Source organism: Dendrobates tinctorius, unplaced genomic scaffold, assembly GCF_039654945.1.
Source record: "Dendrobates tinctorius isolate UK_male_01 unplaced genomic scaffold, ASM3965494v1 ptg000074l, whole genome shotgun sequence".
NCBI classification, from domain to species: Eukaryota; Metazoa; Chordata; class Amphibia; order Anura; family Dendrobatidae; genus Dendrobates; species Dendrobates tinctorius.
The window spans coordinates 1,309,607-1,329,077 of NW_027361742.1; the positions used below are offsets into that span (position 1 = coordinate 1,309,607).

A 19,471-nucleotide genomic window follows, 5' to 3' on the forward strand; every position below is an offset into this window, starting at 1 on the left:
GAAAGATAGATATAAAGATAGAGCGATAGATAGAGATAGATATAGAGATAGATAGATATAGATAATAAATAGAGATAGAAAGATAGATAGATTTAAGAGAGATAGAGAGAGATATATAGAGATAGATAGATAGAGATAGATATAGAAATAGATAGATATAGATAATGGATAGAGATAGATATAGAGATAGATAGATATAGATAATAAATAGAGATAGAAAGATAGATAGGAGAGATAGAGAGAGAGATATATAGAGATAGGCCTCTTTCACACATCAGGTTTTCGCCGTCAGGCGCGATCCGGCGCTTTTGACAGAAACCGGATCCGGCGAAATGCAATGCCGGATCCGGTTTCCCCCCCATTGACTTGCATTTGCGCCGGATCGCGCCGGATGGCCATGCGTTTCATCCGGTTTTCGCCGGATCCGGCAATGTGTCGCGATCCGGCGTCTGGAAAAAACGTCTACTGTAACGTTTTTTGTCTCCGGCGAAAAAGCCGGACACGCCGGATCCGGCGCGTCCGGCTTTTTCACACAATGAAAGCCTATGAGCGCCGCAATGCGCCTGATCCGGCGAAAGCCGGATCCGGTGGCCGGATCCGGTTTTTTTGGTCTGAGCATGCTCAGTAGCTCTGCCCACAAGACATATATAAAAGCAAGACAGTGGGACCCACAGCCACACCCAACATGCCACCCAAGAAAGCAACCAAGCGAAGCAGGAGAAGGCAGGAGACCACTGCAGCACCATCAGCACCACCACCACCCCAAATGGAGCAGCAAATAGAACATGCTGAGGAGGGGAGGCCAGCAGCAGATGAGAGACGGTAATTATCAAATCCCCCATTCCTCCAAACTAGGGCCATGGAATATCAAGATATTCATTGGCCCTTTGTTTCTCTTTATTCAACAGCCGCCAAAGAGATGCAGCAGCAGCAGCAGCAGAAATGGCATCACTGGCAGCAGCAATACCCACAGCCATGGAGTCTGGCCATCAACAGGACAGCACATCATCTTCTGGGAGCCCTCCCTCGCATCGTCAGCGTTTGACGGTAAGTTTTTATTTCCAAAATCCATCATCTCTGTAATATATGTCTATTCATTGCCTTTTATTTCAAAACAGGAATCACAAGATGAAGAGGAGCTCCCAGAAGAAGAAGGAAGGGGTGGACAGACACCTGGAGTGGGCTCACAATTGGTAAGTTTTTTGCATCAAACGCAGAAACACAACATCACACTACACACAACACATAGAAAACAATGTTCTGCAGACCACACACAGCAAACAAATGCCTACATCCAAAGACATAACATTTTTTGTTTTCTTCTCTAGTCTTCCCAATCTGGTGCTCGGCCAAGAGGTCCTCGCAGTGCCTCCCAGGGTCGTCGGCGACAGCAACGCGGCGGTCACCAGCGTGTAAGTATAAATATTTTTGCTTTTTTTTTGCACTTTTTATTTCATTTCTTTTGTGGAGGCTAATTATGTTATTTTTGTCTTTTTCTTTAACAGCCTTCACAGCGTGCTCCCGACTCTGACGGTGAGGATGGAGGACTCGATGTGGACCACCTCATCGATCTCGTCAGAGAAAGGGAGCCGCTCTGGAATATGGCTGACCGCCGCCACGCTGACCTTATCGTTACCCGACGACTCTGGGAGGAAATCTGTTCTCTCCTTGTGGGCCGCTGGGAGGACCTCGAAGCTCGGGCCCAGATTAAAGAGCGTAAGTATATACAGTACCGGTTGCTTGATGTAAACCAGTGTTTCCCGAACTCCAGTCCTCGTGGTCCCCACGGATCATGTGTTCAGGATTTCTATTTACTATGGAAATCCTGAAAACATGACCCCTGGGGACCATGAGGACTGGAGTTTGTGAAACACTGATGTTGTATACTAACCACTCCTTTCTCGTTTCAGGGAACAGAATTGTGAATCGGTGGCGGTCTGTGAGGGATCGTTTCAAGAAGGAGTTCAATAAAGAGATGCGGGCCCCGAGTGGATCTGGAGGACGCAGGAGCAAGTACAAGTACGCAGAAGCCCTGTCGTTCCTCCGGGAAACAATGCTCACCAGAAGGTAAATATTACACACCACATGTGAAAAAAATGTTAGATGTAACTTTTTTTTTTCAGCCAGGGCCATACCATGTCAGTATTTTAATTGTTTTTTTTTCTCTTTATTCCACAGTACGGTGAGCAGCACTCGGGAGCCTGCACGATTGGACCCTTCTGAGGCGATCCCTGAGGAGACCGGCACCGAGGGACACTTCGACCGCCCCGGTACATCTGCACCTTCCCAGCCTTCCCACACATTCGACCCATCTGTCCCATCCACCAGCACAGGAGCATCGTGGCCGCCTACATTACATGAAGCTGCTGGTGAGGAGATCGATTTCCCTTTACCCCACCCTTCTGCCCCTGCCACCTCTAGTACACCTGCGGGTACTGGGCGGCAGCGGCAGAGGGGTCAGGAAAAGAGTTATGCGCAAGAGTTCTTGCATCTGAATGCATCTTTCCAGAACTGTCTCAAAGTCTTGTCAGAGCAAATCTCCGCAGGCTTTCAGCAGATCAACTCCAGCATTCTGGAGGTGAAGACACTTCTGCAAACCATGCATTCAGAAGCAAGATCTTCGCCAAACCACACCTTTTTCAGGTCTGTTGTGGAGCGCATGGCAACACTATCTCCTACCCAGCAGATGCATGTAATGCATTCGTGCCACGGTGCTCTACAGCAGGTTACCTCCCAACCTCCACCTCCCACCACTGTAGTTCCTCCACCTGCACCCCCTCCAGCCACTTTCCATCCTCCCCCTCCTATTACATCTGCACCCCCTCCAGCCACTTTCCATCCTCCCCCTCCTATTACACCTGCACCCCCTCCAGCCACTTTCCATCCTCCCCCTCCTATTACATACCAGCAACCTCCCCAGTACCAGACATCTCCCCACTTCCAGCAACCTGCCCCGTACCAAACTCCTTCCCCGTACCAAACTCCTTCCCCGTGCCAAACTCCTTCCCCATACAACTTTCCATCAACATCATCTGCTCCTACAGTCCCTGCCCAACCCTCCACTCCACCGCCCACCACCTCTTCTGCCTCCCACATGTCCACCCATTCTGTAGCTTTTTCCACACCTTCACCTCTAACTGTTCCTTCCCCACCACGATCCCAGTCCTCTCTCCACACACCCAGTGTCGAAGTGTCCCGCAGCCCCTCCAGCAGTATTTCCACCCCACAGTACACAGAGTTGTAATGTTTTTTTTTTGTAATAAAAATGCCCATTGGGTTTAAAACCTTTATTAAAAAAGTTTTTTGCACTTTAAAAACATAAAAAAAAAAAAAAATTTAAATAAAAGTTAAATTATCGTTTCACAATGGCTGTCTGTCATTTCTTTCTGCGGCGAACTATGTTTTAAAAAAAGGTTAAATACAGGGTATTTCAAAGGTAAAAAGGTATTCAAAACCAGGTATATAACTGTGGGTAAATTTTAGCTTTTTGCCACAGTTGTGTTCCTGGTTGTGTTTGAAGCAAAGTATTTCACCTAAAAAGTTGTGTTTATTGTTGGTGATTTCCTACCAATGTACACAACTTTTGTTAAAAGGTGAAATACTTTGCATAAAACACAACCAGGTACACACCTGTGGCCTAAAGGTAAAAATAGTAAGACCATGACAAGATAGCCAACTTTGGTTGGCAAAGGTATATACTGTTGGTCCAGAAGGTACACAAGTTTAGGGCACAAATCTTTCACACTCTGTCATCCCAGTGTACTCTGCCTTGAGGTGACATAAAGTATAGTGGAAAATTGTCCCTGAAACCGTCACAGAACTTCTAGTGGTAATATTTCCAATGACAACATCCATCTTCGCCAGTAACTTGCTCTTCTCTCCAACCTGCACTTTCTTCTCTACAACCTGTCAAAGAAGGGCTGTAGGAACATGCTATATCTAGTTTTCCAGTAGCCAATCCCGTTCGGAAGGCCAGAAGGGTCAATTTTAAAAACCGGATCCGGCGTAATCCGTCGAAAAACGGATAGAAAAACGGATAGAAAAACGGATGAACCGGATGAGATGGATCCGGTTTTGTCTGTCAAGAACAAGACGGATCCGGCAGAAAACCGGATCCGGCACTTCAGGTTTTACAAAACATTTGCCGGATCCGGCATTCCGGCACGACGCCGGATCGCGCCTGACGCCGAAAACCTGATGTGTGAAAGTAGCCATAGAGAGACAGAGAGAGCGAGAGAGATATAAAAAAAAACAAAAAACACAATACTCACCTCTCCTCCTCGCTCCCACGCTGATCCCGGCTTCAGTGTCAGGAGCTGCCCCCTCTGCCAGACACACAGCAGGTGCGCGATGTAGTGACGTCATCGCGCACTGGCTGTGAGCCAGGAGCAGAGAGGACTGAGGGCGGCGCCGGCCCTGATTTACAGCTGTAGTCTGCAGAGCAGCTTACTGGGCTGGGGGCGGGGCCTCTGGGGGTGGAGACCTGAAATGATATTCACTGCTTCGCAGTGAATATTCATTTCTCTTTAGTAGCGGGGACAGGGGCTCCTGCCTCCTGACACCCGCTGCTACTCCGCTGGCAGGGGCCCCCATAGCAGCTGCATGGTGTGCGACACACCACTGGCTGGGGGCCCCTGGAGAAGCGGGGGCCCTAGGCAACTGCTGGCCCTGTATGCCAGCAGGTGCCAGGGCCCACCAGATGCCAGGGCCCACCGGAGAATCCTCCGGTTCTCCGGTGGGCCAGTCCGACGCTGCAAGCGGCTGTATAGTCACATCACATTATACAGCATTGACTTCTGGAAATGGAAGCGGATCTACATCCAGAAATTAGAAAAATGTCCACAGCAGTCTCAGTCTCAAAACAAGACACATTGCAAAGCTTATCTGCTTTTCATAGCAAAATCGATATAGAAATATGATATAATATATATTATTCTAGGTAGACCATAAGCATTGTTTACCAATTGTTCAGTAGGATCCCCCTTAACACGCTTCCATTTATTTTTCTTTTTATTATTTGTCTATAGTCCCTTGTTCTCCAAATGAAGTGGAGACATCAATATATCGTGGTGGTGTAAAACCTCAGGAAGTAGAGATAACCTGGAATGGGAGTCACTGTGGCTCCGATTACATGGCCACAATCCAAGGACAAATTGGAATGGATCCAGAATCTGCCTTTGTTCTCAATTCTTACTGGACATCATACATGGACTTTTACATCCCTGTGCCATGTAGTTCAATGTATAATGTTACAGTAACAGCTCGAAACCCGTCAGGACCCAGCGATCCAAGCAGTCCCATAGTCGGCTACACAGGTATGTATGGCGAGGTTTTCATTTATGATGTGTATCATTGATCAAATAAATATATACAATAATCCCCTGAAAATACTATTTACCTGTGTGTATGGAAAGTTACACTTCTTTGTGAATTGCAAGGAGCTGCCTTTCTAAAATCTGCAAACCACTGATTCACTTAATATAATAATAATAATAATAATAATAATAATAATAAATTTTATTTCTATAGCGCCGACATATTCCGCAGCACTTTACATTTCAGAGGGGATTTGTACAGACAATAGACATTACAGCATAACAATAATCACATACAGTAGATTATAACAAAATACCAAGAGGAATGAGGGCCCTGCTCGCAAGCTTACAGTCTATGAGGGAAAAAAGGGAGACACGAAAGGTGGGTGGTAACAGTTGCCCTGATTGTTTGGACCAGCCATAATGTTAAGTGTGTAATAGTACAGACACAGAGGGCTGATGGATGCATAAAGCATGTGGGAACATGATGCGGGGAACCTGGTTATGGTAAAACTTTTGGCTGTGCCACACAGGGATAGATTAGGTTAATGTGTTGAGGCGATAGGCCAGTCTGAATAAATGCGTTTTCAGGGCACGCTTAAAATTGTGGGGATTGGGGACTAATCGTATTGACCTGGGAAGTGCATTCCAAAGAATTGGCGCAGCACGTGTAAAGTCTTGGAGACGGGAGTGGGAGGTTCTGACTATTGAGGATGCTAACCTCAGGTCATCAGCAGAACGGAGGGTGCGGGTAGGGTGGTATACTGAAACAAGGGAGGAGATGTAAGGTGGTGCTGAGCTATGGAGGGCTTTGTGGGTGAGGGCAATAAGTTTGTACTGGATTCTGGAGTGGATGGGTAGCCAGTGTAATGACTGGCACAAGGTAGAGGCATCGGTGTAACGAGGGAGACCGATTAGAAGAGAGTTACAATAGTCAAGACGATAGTGAATAAGAGAAACAGTAAGAGTTTTTGCAGAGTCAAAAGTAAGAAATGGTCAGATTCTAGAAATGTTTTTGAGGTGCAGATGACAAGAGCGAGCCAGTGATCGAATGTGGGGGGCAAAGGAAAGCTCGGAATCAAGTATGACCCCAAGACAGTGGGCCTGTTGCTGGGGAGTAATAGTGGAACCACACACAGAAATGGCAATGTTGGGTATAGGTACATTAGAAGAGGGAGGAAACACCAGGAGTTCAGTCTTTGACAGGTTCAGTTTCAGATATAGTGAGGACATGATATTAGACACAGCGTTTAGACAATCGCCGGTGTTTTCTAGAAAGGCTGGCGTGATGTCAGGAGAAGAAGCGTATAATTGGGTGTCGTCAGCATAGAGATGGTACTGGAAACCAAATCTACTGATTGTTTGACCAATAGGGGCAGTGTACAAGGAGGAGGAGGGGGCCTAGAACCGATCCTTGAGGAACCCCAACAGTAAGGGGAAGGTGAGAGGAGGAGGAACCGGCAAAAGATACCGTAAAGGAGCGGTCGGAGAGATAGGAGGAGAGCCATGAGAGAACGGTGTCCTTGAGGCCAATGGAACGGAGCATAGTGAGGAGGAGTTGATGATCCACAGTGTCGAATGCTGCAGAGAGATCCAAGAGAATTAGCATGGAGTAATGACCATTTGATTTAACTGTTAGTAGATCATTAGAGACTTTAGTGAGGGCAGTTTCAGTAGAGTGTAAAGAGCGGAAACCAGATTGGAGAGGGTCGAGAAGAGAGTTATCAGAGAGATAGCGGATCAGACGGGAGTGGACCAGGCGTTCCAGGAGTTTAGAGATGAAGGGAAGATTAGAGACAGGTCTATAGTTAGCGGCACAGTTTTGGTCGAGGGTTGGTTTTTTAAGTAGTGGATGTATGATAGCATGCTTAAATGATGAGGGAAAGATACCAGAAGAGAGAGAGAGGTTAAATATTTTAGTTAGGTGAGGGGTGACAGCAGGGGAAAGGGACTGGAGCAGATGTGATGGAAATGGGTCACTGGTGCAAGTGGTTGGGCGAGAAGATGCAAGGAGCCTGCTTACTTCTTCTTCTGTGACTGGTTCAAAATCAGAGAGTGAGTTAGATGCAGTGGGGGAGGGAGGACAGTGCATGGTATGAGGTGATTGGGAGATAATATCCTGTCGAATCTGGTCAATTTTTTCTTTGAAGTAATTGGCCAGATCGTCAGCTCGGAGCTCCGTGGTTGGGGCCTGTACTCTGGGGTTGAGTAGAGAATGAAAAGTGTCAAAGAGACGTTTAGGGTTATTGGATAGTGACGTGATGAGGGTGTTGAAATAGGCTTGTTTGGAGAGGTGAAGGGCAGTGTTGTATGTTCTAAGCATAAACTTAAAATGGATGAAATCTTCGTGTAATATAATATACGAATATCTTCGTGTCAATAAACCTTTTTGGGTCTGGTAAATGACAATGTTGCACTGTGGTTTTAGAAGGCTGGGTCCCTGCTCCACACTGCTGCTAGGGATACAGACACATGAAGAGTTATTTCAAGAAGGATTTTTTTTATTTTAAAAAAACATGGCTGATTTCTCCGAAACCAATGCAAATGTCTGCAGGTTGTCTGTAGTTGCATCATAGCCCCATCCACTGGACTAGAGCTAGGCTGCAATTACATAGACAACCTGCAGACAGGTGTGGTGCTGTTTCTGTATAAAGGCATCATTTTCAATATGGATTTTTAAAAGGGAGTCTGTCAGCACAAAATGACTGTTGAAGCCAAGCAGTGCAGTGCACCTTCCCACCTACTTGTTTTCTATCTATACATCAGTGCACACTTGTCCTGGTAATTCATTTTGTGCTCACAAATAAAGATGGGCAAATTTTTTCGGATTTTGTCCCCGAATCTGATTTTGACATATTCGAGCCATATTCAAACACTATTTGTGCCGAATGTACGATATGTCTTATGATCAGTTCCGAACATATACAGTAATTTTTACTCCCAGTGACTCTAATGATGTTCGGCTGTGTTCGACGAATATTGCAAAAACGATATTAGATTCCGATTGTATTCGGAACCAAATCCAAACAAATTCGCTCATCTCTACTCACAAACTCCCTATAAGGGCTCATACTCACATGCGAGAAACTTGCACGAGTCTCGCACATCAATACCCGCCTCTGCCGCCGACACTCGGATCGGAGCGTTCAGCTGCATGTATTTCTATGCAGCTGAGTGCTCCGATCCGAATGCCGGCGGCAGAGCCGGGTACTGATGTGTGAGACTCGTCCAAGTTTCTCGCATGTGAGTATGAGCTCTTAGACTACGTTCCCATAATGAGTATTTGGTGAGTTTTTGATTTTGCTGGTTTTCGGAAGCATTTGTGCACACATTAGCTAAATTAGGTTACTTGTGCTTTTTCATTGTGTTTCTGGTTCTATGCCTTTTTGTCTCTTTTTTTTCTATGTCATATGTTAAATAAAGCTGCTTTGTTTTTGGCACTTCCTGGTCTTTTGCTTTGAGAAAACTGTATTAATACAGTCATGTACAGATTTAATGCATTTTTTACCTGCAGATTTTCTGCATCTAACCCAATTCTATGAGAAACACACACTTCAGGTCAGTTTATGCCAAGTAAAAAAGAAGCACAGTGGGCATGAGATTTCTATAAATCCCATCCACTTTACTGGAGCTGTAAGATCCTGCGCTTTTGGGTAGCAAAAATACTCAGCATCTAAAACTCACCAAAAACTCATCATGGGAACACAGCCTAAATATCCTACGTTGTAGATGGAATTTCTGGCTCATGTGAGTGGATGATCCATTACTTGTAGTGAGCTTGTGTTGATGTCTGCCTATAGCTCCTTGTAGGCCCCAGGTGAAACCAATGGAACTAATGGATGGGAAACTGTTGATATCATGGGAAGAGACTCCATATGCTGATGAGTACAGAGTGGTAATGACGGAAAACAGCAACATCATTTGCACAACACCAGGACTTTCTTGTCAGGTCTCATTGACTTCTAGCGCATTTCAAGTCATCGCTGTTAATCCATCAGGAGAAAGCCCTCCGGCGGACCTTTCAGGTAACGTGTCCAAAACTTTTTTTCACCCTATAGGTGCAGACATACGGCCATATTTCTCGTGCTATGATCGCATCGCAGTGTGCACGCCGGCCTCACACTTCTCCTGACCTGAGTAACAGCGTGATGTATTTTTATGCAGCGGTCACGCTCAGGTGAGGAGAGCCGACGCTCAGTACGGTGATTGTGATGCGATCCTCACAAGAGAAATACGGCGGTCTGTTTGCGCCCTACTAGTCATAAAAAGTTTACTCCTTGGTACTACAGGTCTTGGTGTAGTGTAGTCAAGCACCTGACAAGCAATCTCTTACAATCAAGTTTCATGTGTCATAGGCAGTGCATAAGTGCATAGGCAGGCATGGTAATTACCGCTGTTAATTCCTTCATCAGGACGATTCTAGGTGTTAGGTTATTATCAAATCCACACATCAGTGTATAGGAGCCTTCAGAGGGGTCTATGAGGTGCATGTTGGATTTGAACATTTTTTTTACCTGGAAGACAAGAAGTAGTTATGGTTATCACAACGCATGTGGAAAGAGAACTATATCTCTCTCACCACAACTCACTACACCTAGAAACAAATAACAATGAAGACTCCCATACACAGTAAACTAAGGTTGGCACATCCGGCTCACAATCTACTACGTATGGGGTCTCCTGATTCTCTCCAACCGATGATGTTGGCGGAGAGATGTATGGGACAGCAACAATTCTAACACTTGATCCTTTTATTCTTCAGGGAGATAAACCTCTACCGGCAGATTCTGTCAGCTGCTTTCGCCTTTCTCCTTTGAGAATAATTTTTTCAAACTTTTGGTGCATAGTTGGGGCTCTGGCGTTTTTTGTTTTTTTTAAATGCAGCATATTCATACACATAGGAGGATAAGGTGTAAATGGGTTTAAAATTCTTATTTGTATAAATATTCATAAAAAGTCAAGAAAACTGAACAGTGTGCATCAAAGAGAGACAAACAATTGCCAGCCTACAGAAAATAAACAAACGTATAAGTACTACTCATAACACGTGTAAAAGTTGTGCTCAAGGTAGGGATGACCCAGTAACCGCTCACAGATCTAACAGTAAATCAAGTCAAGTCTCAATGCATGCAAGGTTGGCGAAGGCATCACTTACCAATTGTAAAGGAAACTGAGGCTGGCAAAGAGTCGGATGGCAGGACCCCGACGCGTCTTTCGCATATTGAAAACCGCTTTCTCAAGGGGAATGCGGTTGTGGTGACTATTTTCCAGGGTGACCGGTCATCGTGTCATCGTGCACTGGCGAGGGAAGCAAACAAGATGTGGCCCTCAGTCATGCGCAGGAGGCATGTAGACATCAGGTCTTGCACAGGACAGGGCGACCGTGCGGCGTGAACGCACATAGCCGATTCACCTAAAGGTACAACCACAGGCTAAAAACTAAATGAGGGGCAATCCACATGAAGTAGTGTCCCTCTCTATGGTAGCAAGCAGTACAATTGGAGACATCAGCTGATATAGAATTGTGCAAAATAGCAATACGTGAAAAGTGATGATACAAAGATACAAAGTATACAAACAGCATGATCCAATCGCTTTTTGTAGAGAGATGAGCTGGACACTAGTAGGGGTCACAACAGGAGAGGAAACATCAAAGATCGATGAGGGTACCACAACAAGGTCATAGCTCTAAAAGATAAAGAACATAACAAAGAATATGAGAAAAAAGGAATAATAATAAAAATCAATAAAAACAGAACATCCGTAGAGGGATGAGAGACATGATGGGAACATGATAAGGAGCTAATATTGGCAAGTTGCCACATTTCTATAGGAAGGGGTCGAAACTGAGCATCTCATTCAGACCTTTAAGGGTCATGGTGTCAAGTGTCACAATCCATTTGGTTTCACATTGAACTTGAAGTTTTTTTAATATCGCCACCACTGATCCCCATATGGATAATATCAATGCCCCTGACCATAAGAGATTTGGGGGTCACCATTGTGGTGAGCCTCAAAATGGCGAGGAATTGGTTTGAGATCAGAGGGGTTGGCCACTTGTCATTGAAGGTGTCATGTTTTTATGTGCTTTCACTTAGGTATGAGAGTTATCAGAGAAATACACGGATAGCACTTGTACTCGTGTGCATGAGCCCTATCATATCTTATGGGGTTGTGCACGTCTGACTTTTTTCCTCGGATCAAGTGATCTTCAGAAAATATCATAGACATGTTTGATGTCACGCCGCGGTCACCTGGGGGGCGGGACCTTGGTCCCGACGTCATCTCTTTCTGAGCCGCGGTCGCTCCGGGGGTCCTGCCGGGTGCGCACGCACACCTCTCGTACCTAGGTTCCTGTCTCCTCCATGTTATGTGTGCGCTTGCGCGCCTCTCTCAGTTCGGCCTCCAGGTCCGTCCTCTCTATGGTACTGGAGGACTTGACCCGGAAGCCCTAGCGATCATGTGCTATATCAGGCTACCTCTTCCTAGGGGAGGTGCCTGATTATTGTTGTGCTTCCTGGCTTGGTCTGCCGTGTCCCTGCCTAGCTGTGCATTGTATTCGGGTCCTCTGCCTTGCACTCTATTGTGCCTCTTGGCACACGCTCTGGACCTGCACTCTGCCTTGTATTCGGTTGTGCCTCCTGGCACACGCTCTGACCCTGTACTCTGTCTCATACTCAGTTGTGCCTCCTGGCACACACTCTGATCCTCTGCTCTGTCTTGTACTCAGTTGTGCCTCCTGGCACACACACTAATCCTGTGCTCTGTCCTATGCTCAGTTGTGCCTCCTGGCACACACTCTGATCCTGTGCTCTGTCTTATACTCAGCTGTGCCTCCTGGCACACACTCTGACCTTGTGCCTTGTCTTATACTCAGTTGTGCCTCCTGGCACACGCTTTGATCCTGTACTCTGTCTCTTACTCAGTTGTGCCTCCTGGCACACGTTCCAATCCTGCACTCTGTCTTATGCTCAGTTGTGCCCTCTGGCACACACCCTGCTCCTGTACTCTGTTACACCTCCTGGCACACCTGCCTCCTGGCACACCTGCTGCCTGACACAGTGCTCTGATGTGCTCCTTTGCACGCATCCTGCTCTACTCACACCCGGATGTACGAAGTCACTGTATACCACGTGTTCCCGTGCCCACGCTTTATACGTTCCTGCAGACACACACACTCACTCGTGTCTCCTGTGAGCCGGCCGCCTGGTGCCAGCAGTCGTGGTGCCTCACCCCCTGGGGCTTGCCCCTGACACTCCCTGTATAGGGGGTGGTCTTCACTAGGTCAGCTCGCCCTGGGAGGGTTGGTGCCACGACCCAGAGGGTCCACTCCAGGAGTCCTCACATTTGATTTTGATCCGAACGTTGAATCAAAATCAGAAATGAAAGTCTATAGGTCCGTGAAAAAGATCTCAGTGCACTCGAATGACATGAGTGCGGTCCCATTTTCAGAAAGGACAAAGTGGAGAAACTTTATTTTTTCTTTTACTCTCCACGTACGAGAAAAACTGATGACACTCGGACCACACTCTGCTCAAACTCTGCTCTGAATAATCGGTCTGCTTTTGTTGTGGAAAATATTGATGTCTGACTTAGGCCTGAGGCTTCTCATAGGATAAAAATACACCATTTAAAAGTTAGTGTGTTTAAACATAAAGAAAAATACCAAAAACTCTTGTAAAAAAAAAAAAGCAAAAAAAAAAAAACTATTGAATTCTTGGCTTGTTTTACCTGCCTGAAAGAAGCTGTAAAATATCTGTGTGGCAAAGAAATTGTTTACCTTAAATAATTAAATGAATGGGAATTGTAACATTATTTGTGCTCTTCACAATAAAATGCTAACAAATGTTTTTTTTTGTTGTTTTTTTTTTTGTAACAGGTTATAGTTTGTAATTTTGAAGCCAAGAAAATTGACTCTCCTGGAATCTTAGCTTATCTGTTGCTATGAAGCAGATGATTAAACTATTGTGAAATCGGGGCTACTGTTGGATTAGCATTTTTAAAAAGTTTCAATCTTATAATGTGTAAGAAAAAACCTCAATAAATCTTTTTATTCAAGGCAAATGGTAGATTTTATGTAAAATAAGACCCTATTACATTAAATGGGTTGTCAAGGACCGGCAAAAAAACTCCAGCTCGCTCTAAATCTGTGTTATATATTAAAACAAACCTAAATAAATACTGGTTTTTTTTGTATTTTGTTTGCTCTCGCTTCCTGCACATGTCAGAAGAGCAGAAAGTACACTTCAAATGCATTGTGCTGGAATCATAGCCCGCTCTGTAGCCACCCACTATATCTCCTGGCAGGTCAATAATCTTTGCCACTAGCCCTCTAATTGCTACCTTTATCCTCCCAATACTCCTTCCATCATGAAAGTATCCTCAACCTACACTCTGTCGCTTTCTACCCATCCTCCCCACTTCATCATCGTCCGGCTGAATATTATGTATAAGTGTGGGGAAAGTGACTTGACGGACAGACTGGACTGAAGGAAGAAGGGACGGTTTGTGAACTATAGACGGATGTTGGCAATGACAGAAGGGAAACAGCTGGGGAAGATGGAAAAGGAGTGCAGTACCTAGATTTGACCACAAGATGGCAGGGGGGAGCGTAGAACAGGACTTGACAGCGGCTTAGGGCTACGAAACCGCTTAGTCATGGGGGGCGGGGAGATAGGAACCCAGGAATGAAATTCCCGAGGAAGGGGATAAATAGGACAGGAGAGGGTTCCAGAGGGTTCCAGACCTGGGAGGAGTTCAGGAGGAGAAGACTCAGTACAGAGGACTGACGACGGTGGAGAGCTCGACCAGGGGACTGATAGGAAGAGACAGTCAGGGGGTGGCCCTGACACAAAGAACCGCAGGACAGACGAGGCCCGGGGGTACCGATTGGACGATGACCTCGGACTGGTGAAGCGATGGCGGTAGATAGGCCTAGGGCAGCCCCAGTGAAAGATCCGCGAGGAACGTCACTACAACTGAAGGAAGGTGAAGGTACCCGGGCCTGAATATGGAGAGCTGTAAAGGTGCTGCGGTGTATGGCTACGGTCGTCAGGAGGACGGCCAATAAACTCGGTCCTGTTGCAACCGAAAATCTGCCTCCGTCTCGTCTCTGTGTCGTCTGTGCGTGGTAAGCAGTGGACCACCCCCCAGTCCGGGCCCTTACCACATAACGAAAAGAACAGAAGCGCAGGAACCAGTGCCCACTCAGCCGAAATGAAAAATTCAGAAAGCTTTATTGAACATAAATGCCCGACAGACAAAAAGACTTACAATATAAAGACACAATTAAAATAATTGAGATTTTTTGACCTTCTTGAAGTCATCGAAGGATATATCAATATCAGCCAGTGTTTGATAAGAATCAGCCTCATATCTTCCCATTGATGATTAAAAGTGGATATGAACCGAATAGGTCCATCCTTGATCGCCCGATGGTTCCCCCTGTGGGACTTCAGGAGACCGCCGCGTGGAGTAGCCCTTGCTCTTTGATAGCCATTTTTTATGCATCTGTTTGAGTACCCGCGGCTTGAAAAGCGTGACCTCAGGTCAGCCGACTGGGCCTCAAGCTTAGCATCCGATGAACAGATCCACCTCATCCGTAGGAACTGTCCGACTGGGACAGCCCTTATGGTGGAAGGGTTGTGAGCGGAGGACGCATGGACCAAGGAATTAACAGATGTCGGTTGACGATAGACATCAGTCTGGATGTGGCCAGTATGGTCCACATTCATAGTGACATCCAAAAAATTAATCTACCTAAGGGGCCTATGTGATGGGAGCTGCATGTAACATACATGATTTACAGCGGAGTGGACACGTGTGCATAGCTAGGGGGCATGTCATATAGAGATTTTGCACTTTATCCATCTGTTCCGTAGCTATAGCTTATATACAGTTGTGGCCAAAAGTATTGACACCCCTGCAATTCTGTCAGATAATACTCAGTTTCTTCCTGAAAATGATTGCAAACACAAATTCTTTGGTATTATTATCTTCATTTAATTTGTCTTAAATGAAAAAACACAAAAGAGAATGAAACAAAAAGCAAAACATTGATCATTTCACACAAAACTCCAAAAATGGGCCAGACAAAAGTATTGGCACCCTCAGCCTAATCCTGCACAACCTTTAGCCAAAATAACTGCGACCAACCGCTTCCAGTAACCATCAATGAGTTTCTTACAATGCTCTGCTGGAATTTTAGACCTTTCTTCTTTGGCAAACTGCTCCGGGTCCCTGATATTTGAAGGGTGCCTTCTCCAAACTGCCATTTTTAGATCTCTCCACAGGTGTTCTATGGGATTCAGGTCTGGACTCATTGCTGGCCACCTTAGAAGTCTCCAGTGCTTTCTCTCAAACCATTTTCTAGTGCTTTTTGAAGTGTGTTTTGGGTCATTGTCCTGCTGGAAGACCCATGACCTCTGAGGGAGACCCAGCTTTCTCACACTGGGCCCTACATTATGCTGCAAAATTTGTTGGTAGTCTTCAGACTTCATAATGCCATGCACACGGTCAAGCAGTCCAGTGCCAGAGGCAGCAAAGCAACCCCAAAACATCATGGAACCTCCACCATGTTTGACTGTAGGGACCGTGTTCTTTAATTTGAATGCCTTTTTTTTTCTCCTGTAAACTCTATGTTGATGCCTTTGCCCAAAAAGCTCTACTTTTGTCTCATCTGACCAGAGAACATTCTTCCAAAATGTTTTAGACTTTTTCAGGTAAGTTTTGGCAAACTCCAGCCTGGCTTTTTTATGTCTCGGGGTAAGAAGTGGGGTCTTCCTGGGTCTCCTACTATACAGTTCCTTTTCATTCAGACGCCGACGGATAGTACGGGTTGACACTGTTGTACCCTCGGACTGCAGGGCAGCTTGAACTTGTTTGGATGTTAGTCGAGGCTCTTTATCCAACATCCGCACAATGTTGCGTTGAAATCTCTTGTCAATTTTTCTTTTCCGTCCACATCTAGAGAGGTTAGCCACAGTACCATGGGCTTTAAACTTCTTGATGACACTGCGCACAGTAGACACAGGAACATTCAGGTCTTTGGAGATGGACTTGTAGCCTTGAGATTGCTCATGCCTCCTCATAATTTGGTTTCTCAAGTCCTCAGACAGTTCTTTGGTCTTCTTTCTTTTCTCCATGCTCAATGTGGTACACACAAGGACACAGGACAGAGGTTGAGTCAACTTTAATCCATGTCAACTGGCTGCAAGTGTGACTTAGTTATTGCCAACACCTGTTAGGTGCCACAGGTAAGTTACAGGTGCTGTTAATTACACAAATTAGAGAAGCATCACATGATTTTTCGAACAGTGCCAATACTTTTGTCCACCCTCTTTTTTATGTTTGGTGTGGAATTATATCCAATTTGGCTTTAGGACAATTCTTTTTGTGTTTTTTCATTTAAGACAAATTAAATGAAGATAATAATATCACAGAATTTGTGTTTGCAATCATTTTCAGGAAGAAACTGAGTATTATCAGACAGAATTGCAGGGGTGTCAATACTTTTGGCCACAACTGTAGCCTGATCTATTATATCTTCCTTTTTGTCATTTGATTGTGGATTAAATTAGATTACATTATGCCAGTTTACTCATATGTGAGGATTTTTTGTATGATGTTTATATATGTGATGCACGATATACAATTTTGATTACCGTAAATCTATTTCCTTGCCCATGCTGTTATGTGCGATGTCCCCTCAGTGGTATGTTATCCACTACTATTTTTACCCACAATTGTCAATTTTATATCTACCTAATATGTCAGGTCTGATCTGCCTTTGCATGTTGTTATTTTAATTGTGCTTTTATATTGTATGTCTTTTTGTCTGTCGGGCATTTATGTTCAATAAAGCTTTTTGTATTTTTCATTTTGGTTGAGTGTACACTGGTGCCTGCGCTTCTGTTCTTTTCCTTATACACATCTACTTCTTGGCGCAGAGTAGCACCCAGTCATCTTCATCGTGCATACCTAATGTGGTGCCCACTGTGTTTTTTGTATTGACGGCTGAATATTATGTCATGTGTCCGGCATGTTCTGTGTAATACCGATGAACAAACATGTCCCGTAATTACTTTGTGCTGATCTGATTGGGGTGTATGATGCTACATATTAGATACCGGTATATTGGATGCTTGGTGCAGGTGCACTGACATGCGGGGCTCTAGCTGTCACTTGCTGTCTTTGTCAGTGATGATTTGCCTCATCAGCAGCTTCAGATCAGCAGAGTTTCAGAACCATCTCAATAAGGCGAGAAATGAGCGTGTTTATACAGTTTACAAAACTCTGAGATTTCAGTCAATGGCAATTTGCAGCTCACTGTCATCTGTTGAGATATGCACTCGCTGTGATGATTTTCCTGTGTCGGCGGTGAATATGAGAGGTCAGGTGACTGCAAGTATGTGATATACATACTTCTGGACGCATTTTGACTACATTTCCACCTTTTATTGTCACTCATTTTCTATCCTTTAAAAATAAACTGAAATCTTTTTGGGTGTAAAAAGAAAAATAAAGAACTAAAATAATGTGATTGCATAAATATGAACACCCTTAAATACTTTGTTGAAGCACTCTTTAAATTTATGAGGACTCCTACCAAAAAGACTGAGTTGTATCATATCTAGAGTCGGCAATCTTTATCTACTGTTCCTTGCAGTAGCGCTCCATATCTGTCAGATTGCAAGGGTATCTGGAAATTTTGATGTACCCTTTGCCTGATTAATACTTTCAACAATGAGATCCCTTTGCTGTGTTGTAAGCTGTTTATGGACCATGACTTTGGTGTAAAATGCAACTAAGAAAATGACAAGAAAACTCTACTGGAACAACTAAGGATTGTGCACAGTAACCTGCAAACAGTGTCAGGTCGGCGCCGTTATACTGATTACAATGATACCTTGGTTGATTAAATCTGTCTTGTGGTTGTTGTCTAATCTTTTTTTTCAGTTTTGAGTTAATGATATGCTCGTGCTCCGGGGCGGTCTGTGGGGGGCTTCATATGGTGCTCTTCTCAGTTATTCATGTGTATGGCTTCTGACAGATCACTGATCCCTCACTGACCTGCCCCCTAGTTTACATAATGAATATTATATATATATATATCTTGGAATAAAAAAACAAAAACCCTTCGGTAGGCAGGCGGCAGCAGTGGCACCGATAACTGCTCCTGTGCTGGCGCCATTTTCACCCTTTTTTGAGTAATATCAGGAGAACAGCAAAGATTTTAATTATAAGCCCATTACATATACGATAATGCTGCAGCACAGGTGCCACCGCCACCGCCTGCCCGCAGAAGGTGATTTTGAGATTTGTTTTTTTCCAAGATACACGATACGATATGATACACTTTATTGATCCCAATATTTATTATGTAAACTAGAGAGCAGGTCACAGAGGGATCTAAGATGGTTAGCGCTGACGATGCCATCATCAGCATCACTATTTTGGTTATCTACATGGTGGAGCAAATAAATAGTCTGCATGAGGAGGTGATGGTCCCAGAGGAAGAGATGGAAGCAAAGGAGGATGCGGAAGGGATAACAATATCTCAAATTTCCTGACTGTCATTACACAGGCGGGTGCAATGGGAGGGTGGCTTACAGCGATAAAGGGGGGCTCATGGTACCAGACAAACTGTTAGCGAGGATGCAGGAGTTGAGAAACAAATGGAAGAGGACGAGGTGATGGGCGCACAACAGTCAGGAGATGAAGAGGATAATGATTCAATCTCTGTTGTCCGTGATTGGCTTGAGGGGCGGAGGAAGCAACCTTGAGTGTTACCCCACCACCAATACATAATGGACTTGGCCCTCATGGAAGCGCTCAACACATGAGCGCCTTCTTGCTGCACTATCTTCAACACGATGCCCATATTCTTAGTGTTAGAAATTGTGCTAACTACTGGGTTGCCATTCTGTTAGATACATGTCACAAGAGTAAATTTACCCAGATGCTTTCCCCCACTGGAAAGGGATGCGCTTGCTGGAGTATCGAAGCATGCTTGTAGACAATATTAAGAGTGGTTTTCCCCAAGACAGCAGTAAGGCAGACAGTGAGCATTCCAGTTCTAGACGTCCAACCCCAGGAATGTCAGGGTGTCATCACAAAAGCATTAGCAGCAGCAGTGTAAGTGGCATAAGCAATTT

The 19,471-nt window shown here is 44.9% G+C and overlaps 1 protein-coding gene across 2 annotated transcripts in view; it reads left to right on the top strand.

Moving 5' to 3' along the window:
- The window catches only part of LOC141096332 (uncharacterized), a 161,956-nt gene extending 148,445 nt beyond the window's left edge, over positions 1 to 13,511 (top strand). For both annotated transcript variants that reach the window (XM_073582864.1, XM_073582863.1), the window contains 3 exons: positions 5,028 to 5,315; positions 9,116 to 9,340; positions 13,195 to 13,511. In XM_073582864.1, coding sequence (XP_073438965.1) covers positions 5,028 to 5,315; positions 9,116 to 9,340; positions 13,195 to 13,208 — 527 coding nt within the window. In that variant the 3' untranslated portion in view covers positions 13,209 to 13,511. The remainder of the gene's footprint in view (positions 1 to 5,027; positions 5,316 to 9,115; positions 9,341 to 13,194) is intronic.
- The last annotated feature ends 5,960 nt before the right edge of the window (positions 13,512 to 19,471 follow it).